This window comes from Asterias rubens, chromosome 21 (genome assembly GCF_902459465.1).
Source record: "Asterias rubens chromosome 21, eAstRub1.3, whole genome shotgun sequence".
Classification (NCBI taxonomy): Eukaryota; Metazoa; Echinodermata; class Asteroidea; order Forcipulatida; family Asteriidae; genus Asterias; species Asterias rubens.
The window spans coordinates 9590581-9605950 of record NC_047082.1 but is presented as its reverse complement, the minus strand read 5'-3'; the positions used below and the strand labels follow the sequence as shown (position 1 = coordinate 9605950).

Genomic DNA, 15370 nt, shown 5'->3' with positions numbered 1-15370 from the left:
ATAAATCTGGGCCTCAATATCTCCTGGCAGAAAACAATAATCCAAATTCTCAACCACAGTGGCAATGTCACTCCCTCTCACTTCACGTGGTAAACGGGCAGTCTTTCAACGTTGTGGAGGACTTTGTATACCTCGGAAGTAAAATCTCCAGCTCCGGACGTTGCGAACCCGATGTCCTCAGACGACTTGGACATGCCTCATCTGCCATGAACAGCTTGCGCAGAATCTGGAAGCTGTAGAGTTTAAAACTTACTACTAAACTGGCCATAGACAGGACTTGCGTCATCCCTGTCTTGTTGTGTGGCGCAGAAACATGGACCCTTCTCAAATCTGACCTCAATCGACTAGAGTCAATACGATCAATACTCGGCATCCAGTGGTTCCACTTCGTCAACAACAATGAGGTCACCCAAAAAACATGTCTGCCCCCCATCAACCAACTAATTAAACGCCGCCTTAAACTGCCTTCTTCGGTCATGTCGCTCGATTAGCTGACAACATCCCAGCTAAAGAAAGCTCTAGGCATCGCCATCAACTCCAGGGGAGGCCTAGCAGCAGCTCCTCGCTGGAAGAGACCTAAAGGCCGCCCACGATCATCCTGGGCCCAACAACTTGGCTGGCCTAGCGAAATCGACCACATGTGGCGTTAGGCTGTAGGACGTGGACACAGGAGGTCGGTGCGACGGACCCTTGCTGTCTCTGCGGTTGATTGATGCTTTGAATTTGTCTTTTTGGCTGCTGAAAATAGTTCTGTGGAATGCTGCTGACAATAACAGTGGCATTGCATCTGATGAAGTAGTTGTTGCAACAATTTTTTTTGTTTACATGTATTTAATATGTATTTGGTTTGCGGTAACACCATGTGTGTACATGTATCTACTTACCAGGTAGAATTTGTTCTTAGAAAACTGTCTTGCTTAGTTCTACTACCAGGGAGTAGATTGTTAGGGTGTTCGGGAGACTTCTCAGTTCTGAAAAGAACTGTCCTGCTTATTAACTATTACCTGGGCGGATGGTATACAAGTAGGCTTGGACTACTACTTCAGCTTATACGTAGGATTGTAATTAACTGTACTACCGCGGAGTCAGTTCTTGGGTTGGTCTCAACGTTGCGACTAGCTTGCTCTAGTCTTCATCAGGATACTGATTACGATTACATGTACTTTGTCGTATCTCATGATCTGCCTGCACACGGCCACATTATGATATCACTCTTTCCTAATACACACATTTTTGCTCTTACATTGTCTATAAAGAACGTATTTCAAAAAAACAAAAAACGCATGACGCCTCAAATGTTTTCTAAAGCTTGCCTTTTAATACTAATGAGTCTCACTTGTAAGTTTTTGAACATTATTAGTGCGTTCTGGTCTTAGTTTATTTGCATAGTCCATTATCAAATGACATGTATGATGCCTAGAATCTCTCTGTATGGTGCCTAGAATTGAATCAAAAAAATTTTCATGGCCACATTGTCTCATCTAATGTCTTGCTTGGACACAGCTATGTTTTTCACTTTTCCCTCTACAAACTAAACATTTTTGTTTATAGAAATTTGATTATGTCCCCATTGGAAAGCAATATATTACCGACATGTAGAGGCACAACTGCCGTTTTATGTCTATTGTTTTGTAGGCAAAAAACAACGTACTGTTGTTCACCTAATAATAAATGTACACTATCCAATTGGAGCTTTCATCAACAATAAAAGTGAGCTCTGCGTGCTCATTATGAGCAATTTTGTATAAAAAAAACCCCCAAAACGCAACATTTTCTTTTCAAAATGTTCATACAAAAAACAATATTTTGGGGAAGGAAGTGGATTCAACCCAAGATGTGAGTTAGTAAAAGATGAAAAATAAATGTGAGTTGAATTGACTTGAATCAGTATTAGTTACCCCGGAACTTATTTTATGAGCAATTTCTGTTCCTCAAAAGCTTTGCCAGCAGCTTTTTTTCCCAATTTCTTTTGATATGTCCAAACAATAAATCTTCTCAACCGATAAATCTGTTGGAAGAAAGGAAACAGATTTTACCCCGAGGAGTTTTTTTTTTTTTTTAATTGCCTGGAAACATTTCTTGAGTGATGAATACATGTTGTCTCCGTCTCTGTAATTTTAAGTGTCTCCAAGCTACGGATGTGACGACTATATTATTTCCAGAGCCCTCAGCTGTCGTCATCCCGCGAATAATACAGCCATATCTCACGAATGAGAAGGACTGCTTGATTATATGTAGATTTACTGCTTGAATTACTACATTTTGTGCATTAAAGGCAGTGGACACTATTGGTAATTACTCAAAATAATTATTAGCATAAAACCTTATTTGGTAACGAGTAATGGGGAGCTGTTGATAGCATAAAACATTGTGAGTAATGGCTCCTTCTGAAGTAACGTAGTTTTTGAGAAAGAAGTAATTTTCAGAATTAGATTTTGAGGTTTTGAAATCAAGCATCTGGTGTTTTCTATCATTACTATCTCGCAACTTTGACAACCAATTGAGCTCAAATTTTCACAGGTTTGTTATTTTATGCATATAAACTGCTCACAAAAAGTAAGGAAACCTTTTTCAATCCAGTATATTTGTTATTATTTATTACTCTCTTTGTATATGGTATATATCAATGCAAAGCTGAACTGTTCCTCTTTAAGATGATACCACAGTTGCAATGATTACATGTTGCTGGACTTGACCACGTTAATGAGAACGAGACAAAGTCACAAATCAAATGTGCCAAAATTAGCAATTTTGTGTTACTGTGTGAACAATCAAATGACACTGTAATTCAAACAAGCAAGACAACATACTGATCTTAATCCACTTTATTGAGACAAGAAGTTTGGTATAGAGCAAGACAACTTACTGATCTTAATACACTTTATTGGTACAAAAAGTTCAGTAACAAGTGGATGATCCGAAGGCGTTGATGACATCCTGGCACCTTCTTCTCATGCTGCGCACAGGTCTTGTGATGCGCTGATGATGAGGGATCGCGCCAGAACCACCAACACATCAACTGTGGCTGACCTAACCAGGTTCCTTAATAAATAATGGAACGCCAAACTGGTCCCACAAATGTTCCATGGGATTCAGGTCTGGACTGTTAGCAGGCCAATCCATCCGGTGCACCCCAACATTTTTCAGGTAGTCAGTCACCAGTCGGGCTCGATTGGGGCGAGCGTTGTCATCTTGAAAGATGGCATTTGGTCCAAGAGTCTGCAAGTATGGGACTGCATTCGGCTGTAGAATATCGTTTTGCAAATACCAATCAAACAAGGTGTTTTTCGTTAGATGAGGGTTAATTGTGTCCGATGAGCTCACTGATGCAAATCATTGTGTAAACCATTAATGGTTCTGAAAAGCTTGATCGATTCGATTATTGAGCATTACCTATTGACCATTCACAGACAACGGTAATTTTGGCACATTTGATTTGTGACTTTGCCTCATTGTTATTCGTGTAGCCAAGTTCAGCAACATGTAATCATTGCAAATATGGTATCATTTTAAAAAGGAACAGTTCAGTTTTGCATTGATATATACCATGTACAAAGAGAGTTTTAAATAATAACAAATATACTGGATTGAAAAAAGTTTCCTTACTTTTTGTGAGCAGTTAATGTTGAGATACACCAAGTGAGGAGACTGGTCTTTGACAATTACCAACAGTGTCCAGTGTCTTTAAAGGAAAAATATATTTTAAAGTTGTTAAGCTTTTGTGTTGAACAAAGACAATTTATTAAAGTGAGACTTCAACCCGCAACCCCCAAAAACCCCCTTACACCTGTACATTCGTACTTTGTCTTAAAGCAAGAATGATAATTTTTTTTAAGATCTCCTTTCTTTCAAGACTGTCTGGAGATCTTATTTGGTGATCATAGGTTTTTGTACAAGCTCTAAACTGTTGCCAGAAATAATGTTAACGAGACCCAAAATTATCCTTTCTGTTTTTATATTGAGAATACAGAATTAGCTGTTGCAAACCAACCAAAAGGACCTGATGGTATACAATAGTTGGCCTGATGTTTCAACCCTGGCAGAGTCTTTCTCCAAGGCTAAAAGGCTCTTTTCAGTGTGATTTTTATCTTGATATCTTCAGACCTGCATGTTGAAATGCACTAGACTTTTGAGTTATCATCATCCACTTGAAATCACTGATTGTCTGACGTCACGGCCAAGTTTGAACTTGTCTTTCCGTTGCCGATTTCATTTGGGAAACTACCCGGGGGAGTAAATAACTAGAGTAGTTTTCTTCTTCTGCTCGTCCGCCAATAAATTCCATATTCGTTGCTGATTGCCTGTCGATGAAGGATTTCTCTTGAGAGACTAAAATGGAGATAGAACTAAAACAAAACAAAAGGAGTGTATGTAATTGAGTGCTAGATACTTTCATCTCACTGATAAAAGGAAGATAAAATAAAGCGAGCAACACCCACATGAAGAAATAATGAAAAGCAAGGTGAAATATGGCTCCCAACAGGTGGAAGAGTTCTAAAATGAAATTTTAAAGGGAAGGTTCTTGATTGGTTATTACTCTTCAAATTAATGGCGATTAAAAACCTTTGGTTAGGACTTAGAAGTTTACAGCTATTGTGTTATTTGAGTGAGAAATCTTTCTCAAAAACTTTAAAGGCAGTGGACACTATTGGTAATTGTCAAAGACTAGCCTTCACAGTTGGTGTATCTCAACATATGCATAAAATAACAAACCTGTGAAAATTTGAGCTCAATCGGTCATCGAACTTGCGAGATAATAATGAAAGACAAAAAAACACCCTTGTCACACGAAGTTGTGTGCGTTTAGATGTTGATTTCGAGACCTCAAGTTCTAAATCTGAGGTCTCGAAATCAAATTCGTGGAAAATTACTTCTTTCTCTAAAACTATGGCACTTCAGAGGGAGCCGTTTCTCACAATGTTGTATACCTTCAATCTCTCCCCATTACTCGTCACCAAGAAAGGTTTTATGCTAATAATTATTTTGAGTAATTACCAATAGTGTCCACTGCCTTTAAGTTCATTTAGTAGGAGTCATTTCTCACCAAGTACGTTTTTATGCTAAATTCCGAGTAACTACCAAGCGTGTCCATTTCCTTTAAAACCTGATACCAATCCGTTCTGTGTTGACTCTTTACAAGATACAGGACTCACCAACTGGGTCTCCGCACACTGCATCACTTATTTGTGAAAACAACGAAAGACTGTTTACATGCCTTGTCAGGAATTTCAGGCCTGTCTACTCTGTCTTTGAAAGGGCAAGGACACCAAGGCATTTTTTTCTTGGTCAAGCGCACACTACATAATAATAATAATAGTGGCTTTCTATATAGCCCTCAGGTCCGTCACGCAGTGACGCTCATGGCGCTTCAACATTATTACCCCTGGTCACTGGGCCTTAAATCATTCCTTAAACCATCTCAGCACCCTGGGCAGTTTACAGCCGGTGCCGCCAAATATGTAGCACACTAAGCTAATCAATCACAAGAACCAACTCGGCCCTTACAGGTACCCATTTACCCCTGGGTGGAGAGAAGCAACTATAGTGAAGTGTCTTGCTCAGGGACACGAGTGTCATGACCAGGATTCGAACCCACACTCTGCTGAACAGAATCACTAGAGCTTGAATTCGGTGCTCTTATCCCCTCGGCCACGATACCCCACTACATGTATGACACTGGTACGAGGAATTTTGACTGGAGCGTTTCAAGGGCACCAATCGAGGTATAAATGACAAAGGGGGGGGGGGGGTTGGAGGTAATTGCCTTCGCTACCTCCGTGAAGTATCAGGCCTGGAATTTTTTTTATGTTCAGTTCTATGAAGTTTTCTTGGGATGTTTTTTACAGTGTTGTGTATTGAGAACTAAATGAAACCAATTCATTTTTTTGTATAAATACCCATCCCTTTACGGTCAACCTCTATATTTTTGTTATGAAGAACATCTGTAGCAATTTTTTACAGACAGATACAGATTGACCCCTTTTGGTTTGGGGGAGTTTCACACAGATTGGCACAGATTAAACTTTCCATTGCTGTTTGTTGTTTGTTTTCATTCAGAAATATGCCCAGATACAGTACATAATCAGACTGTATTAAAAAAAAAATAGACACAGGAAAACCTTTGATGAACTGGGCAAACACATGTAACTCATCTTTAATTTAAAAAAAAACCCAAGCAAACATCACACGAACGTACACGTACACACAATATATATGGATTGTAATTCGTAAATTCATGGTCGTGTTGGCATTAGGATACGTGACATTTATAAAAGGATTTTAAAAACAAGGCAATGTGACCATCATGTAGAGTGTTCTTCAAGCCATGCATTCAGACCTCGGTAACTAATGTCATTATACTGTACATTATGCTAAAAAATAATGGACAGAAGCAATCTGAACAAAGGTCTCGGTTTTATGGATGTGAAATGTCAGCCTTTTATCTTAATGTGACCATTATTTTAGTTTTCAGACCTTTTAAGTTTTATTCTTACTGTACCTCTAGTTGGAATTTTTTTTTCTTCTTTTCTGAATGCTCTTTGAAAAGCTCGTGGAAATCTAAAACTCCAAGGGTTACCAAAACTACAATAACTTTAAAACATAGCTTGTATTTTTGATAGTTTCAGACATTTTTGTCGGCAATGACACTCATCCCTGGGGTATTCTTTTGTACATAAAGCTCATATTTGAAGTTTCAGATGAGATGTGCTTGAGGTTTTGCTCTTTGATCCACTTCTGTTGCAATGATGATAGGCCTACTATTCTCAAAAGCTCCTAGATATCTAAAACCCCAAGGGTTACCAAAACTACAATAACTTTAACATAGCTTGTACTTTTGATAGTTTTAGACCTTTTTGTCAGAAATGACACGTAGCCTGGGGGTCTTCTCTTGTGGCAGAATAAGATTACCACTTATCAGCCAAACTACCATGTCGTGTGCAATTTTTGACTGGTATTCTGCTCATTTCTGCAAACAAGAATATTGTTTGAAAGCAACTTTGTTTACCCAACACAGATAAACGCTCACGGGAAATTTTTAGCATGTATCTTTAAAAACCAATAATCAGTAATTTTCTAAATGTTTGGGAATTTATGGTATTGATTTGTGTCAGGTTACTGTGCCAGCTGTCGCCAAAGAAAACCAACAACACAAATGATTTTGCAGACTAGTAGTGAGGGAACAATGATGTTTTTTATGTAAGGCACGCCATCTATAAAATATAGTTTATATCATCTTTTACCTTTTTTTATAGGCAGGGGAAGGCGCAGAATGTTATTTATTTTAATTACTTGTTGAGGTTATATTTTCAAATTTACGTTATTTTTTTGTTACTGCAAACAAACCTCACCATGCAATGCCTCACATCCCATTTGATGACGATGTTTGATATCGCTCAATATGCCCTTACCCTGCTCATTGCCTCCGTGAGACAAACACAAAAAGGTGTCATTGCTTAAACCCCCAAATAACCCAATGCACACACAGCAATCGCTGTGGTGCCCTGTGCTTTTGCTGAGGTGTCCCATGCTTTTGCTGTGGTGCTTGTTGCTTTTGCAGTGGTACGCTTTGTAAAGTTCCAATTCCCAAATTCCTTATAGAAGTTTCCCTTTACTAAAGGCAAATTCCTGTGCTTCTTTAAGAGTAAAATACAAGGCAGGTGTTGGTGGAGGGTCAAACAAAAATCATCACTTTAGTATTGACAAAAAAAAAACCCAAAAAACATCAGTCAGTATTTTATATATCCCCTGTGCGTGACAAACAAGACATCGTTTCTGCTGGCCGCTGGGTCTCAGTAATGACAGTAATAATGCTCTCAGTGCTTCAAACAGCAGCATAAAAAGACTGTACCTTAATCGGCTGATTGGCCTAGAAGTAGTGGGGCCTTTTGTGTATGAGAGTCTTTATCCAGAGATGGTTGAATACGCTGGATTAGAGCACATACAATATTGATCAGTGTGTATGTCGTATCTTCAGCTGAAATAAACTGCCGTCCACAATTGCCAGCAATTGTCTGCTTTGATGCAAACTCAAGCATTGAACTTGTGCCACTCTCTCTACACACATCCTGTCTTCGGAACTGAACACCTTCACGTGCCTCTTTTAACCGTCTGCTTTCTGCATGTAGAACAATCTACTTTGTTGTTTTAAACTAGTTATTGAAGGATCATCTGGAGAGTTGGTTTTCTTACAATCTGTGTCTTCACGGTTTCTGGAGAGGAGAACAGTTTGAAAATCTATTTCTTTGAGGCTGCATTTGGTGTGTAATCTGTTTGCTGTTAAAGCAACAGGTGGCTGAAGTGATCATCAATTGTTCTGTATTCGGGTTTTTTGTACGACAAGCAGAGGACTTGTTTGTCAGAGTGTGGATGGGGAAGGAAATTAATTGAGAGTCAGGTAAATTGCATAAAATACTGGTCGCTCATTTTGTAGTAATTGTTTACATTTTGCTGTTTTGTTTTTCTCATTGTTTTCACTTAAAGGTAACTATCAAGATTTTGTTGTATGAATGTTGTGTTGATTGAAAGCTGGTCCTTGATAATTGACAATTGTTCATCCTTAATAAGTAAAACTTGCTGTCCTGGATGTCTAGTGGTGAATGAGAAATAATTTTACAGCAATGATGTACTTTCTGTTAGAAACAATTTTATATTTTGTTTTATAGATATATACGTATATACATGCAATTCCCTTTTTATTGTTATGTGAAGGGATAAATTTTTTTCAAACAATATATAATTTTACAGTTTTGGTTACAAAAGCAAAATTATTAATACATTGTTAATAGTTTTGGTGGTGTCAAAATCAGTGAGTGCCTTTCGCTGGCATGTGGCGCACTCTTGTTTGGTATTATCTCCCCATGAATTCAGTGAGGCATGAACTATTGTTTGAATCGGAAGAGGCATGCTTGTTTTTTGTTCTCGTGTATCCTTTGTGTGGTAGCACTTTGAAAATAAAACTCAGTCAGACTGCCGAGTGGGATGTGAACGTCGTTATGATTTGACCTCCTTATGAAATAAACCGTGGTTTTCTCAGTTTGATTTTTTTATTTTTTTATCTTAGGCTGTTAAGTTGGGAACGGTTGCTTCACAGAAGGTAAGTTCTTTGTTTTCATTGATAAATTTAATTTATTAATTTCACAGGTACAAATGCAGAGTACAAAAAAAAAGAATGATAAAGAAAACATATACATGTACATGTACACACTAAGCTTGGGCGATATTGATTTATTTTATTCACGATATATCGCCGACAATATATCGCGATATTCGATATAATCGCGATTAATTAATTTTGACATCATCAGTCTTCAAACTCCCAGTGAAAGTTGTAGAAGAGACAGTCATAGCATAAGAGAGGTGTTCTAATGACCTATTCTTCTGGTTTTACTCCAAACCTATTGGGTGCAAGATGTCTCAGCTAGGAAATACATCGCGATAATGCCATACTTAATCGATATCGCGATATATCGCAATATATCGCAATATAGCGTGATATATCGATATTTCGATTAAAACCAAATCGATCCGATATCGAAATCGTTTCCAAATTAGTATCGCGATATTCAATAATATCGTGATATCGCCCAAGCTTAATACACACATAAATACATGTGTAGGAGAGAAAACGTAATAGAAGCATCCCTGATGGAATTTAAAAAAAGTAAACTAATTTACTATCAAGTTGTCGTTGTATTGAATCAGAAATTAGGAAAGGAGCGCTTCAAGTGACCGTCTGCATTTCATTGTTTCTGAGCTAAATTATTGTAGAAAGTATGTGTATTTTAGTGGAAAGACAATTAGAGCTGAATTGTAATAGGACACTTTCCAACGCTAGGTGGCAGCAGACTTACCGGGTAAATTTCCATTGTTTACGTAGTTCTGAACATGCGCATAATTCTGAGAACAATGGATTAACCCGTTAAGTCTGCTGCCCTCTATCGTATCAGACTCCCATTGTACAAAACCTGTAATGAGTAGAAGGTACTGTGCCATTTCTAAGTGGCATTAAGAAATAAATGGATTTGGACCACCCTTCCTCCTTTAATATGACTTTTAATGGTGGTCGTATAAACATACTGTATAGGTGCAGGTGACTGTTGCTCTTGTTTTTATTTAAAGATCTGCAGACGGCAGAGTCATCTTCCTATTGCTCATAATTTTTTATTATTAAATATAAAAACAATCCTGGCTGTACATTTACATGTAGAACATGTAGAAAAGAACATGGAGATTCTAATGTTGCTAATGATTCTAGAAGTGTAAACTCTTAAAGGAACACATTGCCTTGGATCGGACGAGTTGGTCTATAAAAAGCGTTTGAAACCGTTTGTTATGATATGCATGGTTAGAAAGATGTTTTAAAAGTAGAATATAATGATCCACACAAGTATCACTCAAAATTGCACGGTTTTCCATTTACGTTATGGGAGTCAAAAATTTGACTCCCATAAATGGCCGACCGTGTTAGTCGGCGATGTAAAAAGAAAACCACGCAATTTTGAGGCATATTTTGTGTAGATCATTGTATTCTACTTTTACAACATCTTTCTACCCATATGCATTTTATAACAAACGGTTACAGAACACTTTTTAAAGACCAACTTGACCGATCCAAGGCAACATGTTCCTTTAAGGAAAAAGTAGTTTTCCCTTTTAAAGGCACTGGATACTCTTGGTAATTACTCAAAATAATTGTTAGCATAAAAACTTACTTGGTAACAAGCAATGGAGAGCTGTTCATAGTATAACACATTGTGAGAAATGGCTTCCTCTGAAGTAACATAGTTTTTGAGAGAGAGGTAATTTCTCACTCAAATAATATATAAGACTTCAGCTGAAGCCTTTTATTATGCATCTGAAAGCACACTAAGTTGTGCAATAAGGTCGTTTTTTCTTTCCTTATTCTCTTGCAACTTCGATCACAAAGTGAGAATACTGGTCTTTGACAAATATTACCAAACGTGTCCAGTGCCTTTAAAAATCAAGACATCACACAAAGAGTGTATACTATTTTGTGTAAAAGATGAACATTTGTTTAGTGTGTGTTTAACTTCATTCCACTAGACTCAAGAGTATGCAGCTAAAGTGAACGATTCTGTCGTTAAACCCACCAAAGAGAAGATGCAAGAAGGACGCCTAATGACCGACATTTCCACGGGCACAAAAAGCTGGGCTTCCAAGGTAATGGCCATGTTTTTTTTTTTTCTTCCTTTTCTAGTAAAACATACATTAGCCATTTAGAGCCAGTAGCAGCAATAAAGTGGCTTGAACCGAAATGCCCATAGCGGCCGCAAACAGCCACAAAGTTTAACCTACTTTCATTCACATAAAGAGGTCAACGTAAAGATCATGTCCAGATATGACATTTTCCAAGTTGACATAGAATCCCAATTTCTGAAAGGAAAATTTTTTGTTTCAAGGTATTTCTGCTAACACTTTTACTGCAATCATTTTATGAAAGAAATTTACAACCAATCTTCACAATGATTTAATAATGCATTTTTCTTGAGATAAATAAGAAATAAGAAGTAATAAACTACATGGGAAAAAGCTCTTGGACATTCATCTGGTTGTTGCAGATTCAAATCTTTTTTTAGAAAGTTTGTCTTTGTTCTTCGCTCCTCAAAAAACCTGCTGGCACTTCTTGGATGATCGCTGCTCTTTACCATCTCTTGTGAAAAGCATCTCCAATTCAACTCAGAAAAGAATTCTTCTCAATTCAAGACACATCTCAAAACGTATCTATTTCTGAAACCGTAGCTTCTGAACTTTGATTGTCTTGTGTACATGTATATAATAGCAGAGTTCTTGTCTTTTGCGCCAGGGGTGTCGTCATTGACAGACATGGAGCACTAGAAAGGTTCAATAACATTGTTATCATCGCAAAAGAAAAAACAAACAAAATCAACAAAACATAAAGAATACTGTCACTTGTGATTGACAAATTCAGAACAAGAAGGCTAACCAGTTATTTAGTTGAACCCGACCTAAGCTGTATCAACAGTAGCCGGGATCTAATTTCATTACCGGTATCCCTTTGCTTACTTAAATACATGTTATATACGTATAGTGCAGTGTTGGGAGAATATTGCAAGGTACACATACTATCATTATCTACCTCTTACTCTATCAATCCTCTTAAAGACAGTGGACACTATTGGTAATTACTCAAAATAATTATCAGCATAAAACCGTACTTGGTAACGAGTAATGGAGAGAGGTGGATAGTATAAAACATTGTGTGAAACAGCTCCCTCTGAAGTGACCTAGTTTTTGAGAAAGAAGTAATTTTCCACGAATTTGATTTTGAGACCTCAGATTTAGAAATTTGAGGTCTTGAAATCAAGCATCTGAACGCACACACCTACGTGTGACAAGGGAGCTCAAGTTTTCACATGTTTGTTATTTTATGCATATGTTGAGATACACCAAGTGAGAAGACTGGTCTTTGACAATTACTGATAGTGTCCATTGTCTTTATAACCATGGTATGCATGGGGGGGGGTCTTAAATTTGACACTGGACCACCAGTGTTTTAGTTGTTAGGTGTGCGGTAGCTCCATGTGTAATGGAGTGGTGTTGGTTTTGAAAAGAACCGGTATTTGACAACTCAACGTGTCGATCAGTATGCTTTGATCATCTTTTCAAAATGAACACTACTCAAAAAGAGATTTACACATGGTGTTACCGCAAACATCACCTACATGTAATTATACGTACTACCACCATAGTTTCAAATCCAAAGGTTTTGAATCCTATTTAGTGTCGGACGATAATTTCTGATAATTCTTTTTGTTTTTACATTGCCATCCTGTAGTTTGCATCAAGCACTTCTAAAGGATGGAAGGACTTCACAAATATATTCAACGATAATCCAACAACGTTGGACTCTGTCGATGATACTCCTTCTTCCGAGACGTTACTCATGCTGGACGGGGTAGAGGGCGAGAGACGAGAAAGGTTACGGTAAGGTCTTATTATTTTATTTTTTATTTTTTAATTTTTTATTTTTTTACTTTATTTATTATTATTCCATTACATGCAACAAAAAACATACAAATAAAAAAAATCACAGAAAAAGCAACCAACAGAATTAAACACAAATGCCTAAAGGGCAGTTAACAAGAAAGGTAAGGTCTTTTAGCAACATGTGATGTGATCAAGCTAAATGAGTCCCTTGTCGGATATATCATGACGGAGAAACAAGCCAAAAAAGGCCACCAGGGGTTGCATTGAAAAACATTTTTTTTTTAATTTGTTTAAATGCCAAGAGATATCTTATTTTATATATTGGCAACTTCCTTCTGATAAATAACTCTATGAGCAACTTGACAGTAACCTCCTTTTTCTCAATTTTGTTCTCTTACATCTCTTGGTGTTTCTACTTTCACAAGTTTTCAAACCAAAGAAGGTATGGAAATCTAACAGCATTAAAGCTTAGACTATGCCCTTTCCAAATGTATCAGAAATGAAACATGACCTGGGTTGACAAATGACTCATTTTGTTTGATTGCATCACATTTGATGGCTTATATTTTGGATCAGTTACTATAATAGCACCTTGCAAAGCGCTCAAACCTTTCACACGGCAACGCTCATGGCACTCAAACATTATTACCCTGGTCATGGGGCGATTTCAGCTCTCTGGGGACTTGAGTATGCAGCGCATGTGCTACTAAGGCACCAATCTTTAAAACATTTTAAACCAATCACAATAATCATCTTTGCCTGGCCCTCACAGGTACCTTTTTATCCATGTGTGAAAAAGAGAAGCAATTATAGTCAAGTCTCTTGCTCACAATGACACAAGTGTCATGACCGGGGTTTGAACCCACACTCCAATGCTCAGCCATGACAAGCCACCAGGGCCCAATTTCATAGAGCTGCTTAGCATAAAGATTTGCTTAGCATGAAATTTCTTCCTTGATAAAAACATGATTACCACCCAAATTTTAACGTGATTTTCAGGATAATCAAACAGCAGCTGAATACCAGTACCAAGCAATATGCAACAAACAGAAATTTGGATTGTAATACTGTTTTTATCAAGGAAGAAATTTCATGCTAAGCAAATTATTGTGCTAAGCAGCTCTATGAAATTGGGCCTGGCCATACAGGCCAAACACTTGTAGCCTCTGTTACCGCTGGTCTTGGCCTTGCTGCTTCTTCAAAAGTTTCCCATAGACTTTAAGATATTCCAAAGGAAGCTTCCTTTGCAAAATGAAAATGGCCCTGCCCTTTCACAGATGAAATTCCAGGCGTGCCCCACAAAATCTTCCTAGAGCCCTTTGTACTTTTCTTATGGTATGGGAGGCACATGTACCTTTTCCTCAAGAGCAACGGGGTCATTACCTCACAAGAGTGCACTACCTGGGTGTTTAATTACAGGTGCAGCAATGTTACACTGTTTGTAATGTGACAAAACACTTGATATTAGTTTGCAGGTTGTCTTCATGTTGTATTAGGCAGACCCCCATGGCATGTAGTGTCAGGATAGGGCATACACGTATCGTTTGCCACTTAAAACCTTGGAATATTTATTCCACCAAACTTCCTCTTTTACCTGTAGTCGGTGTCAGTTTTTTTTTTAGAGCGGGGTATTTTGACTTCAATTTGCATCTATTTTCCCTCCTGAAAGCTAGACACTAACCAACACGGTCCCTCTGGGATCTGCTAGACAGAGTAAAGAAAACTTAATGTTGGTATTAAATTACAGTTCATGTCCCATCATGTATTCCTGGTGACCCTCGACATCATGTCATTTTGTGCCTTTGAAATGATTTATGATTTTTTTAAACTTAATTTATGGGTGCTTTTCTGTTTTAAATCCTCCACCTGTCTGACCATTCATTATCATCCAGCTGTGGTTCTGAAAGACAAAAATCAGCCTGCATTTAAGGTTGCAAGAGTTGAGTTTGTTGATGAGACGTTGCGTTTATTGAAAAGCAGACGATGGAAAGGAGTTCTCCTCTTTCAAAAAAATCAATGCTGTAGTCATACCTTTAAGCTAGGTACCTTACTTATTGCTCATTAAATTCTTCTGCTGCACTTGTCAAATATTGCACTGGTGTCCGCAAGTAGGGCACCCTTCAGGCAAACATGTAGAATTCATGATCGCTCCCAGAACAATTGTATTTATTTATTCGACTTCACCTGAATAATTCTGTGCACCTGTTCTCTGGGCGTTTGACCCTTTAGGCCTCAGTACTTAAAGCTGTCGCAACCACGAGAAAGTGATTTAGTATTTAATCGAACTAGTATTTTATGATACAATGTGGTAAATTAGTCACTGTCTCCATAGACCTTTAAACAATTGTTGCACGCACAAAACCCATGGACCCCAATCACAGCGTGCAACAATTGTTTTGTT

The 15370-nt window shown here is 37.8% G+C and overlaps 1 protein-coding gene across 2 annotated transcripts in view; it reads left to right on the top strand.

Moving 5' to 3' along the window:
- LOC117304328 (ADP-ribosylation factor GTPase-activating protein 1-like) overlaps window positions 1-15370 on the top strand; it is a 33521-nt gene that overhangs the window by 7951 nt on the left and 10200 nt on the right. For both annotated transcript variants that reach the window (XM_033788711.1, XM_033788710.1), the window contains exons 8-10: window positions 9062-9094; window positions 11065-11181; window positions 12818-12966. In XM_033788711.1, coding sequence (XP_033644602.1) covers window positions 9062-9094; window positions 11065-11181; window positions 12818-12966 — 299 coding nt within the window. The remainder of the gene's footprint in view (window positions 1-9061; window positions 9095-11064; window positions 11182-12817; window positions 12967-15370) is intronic.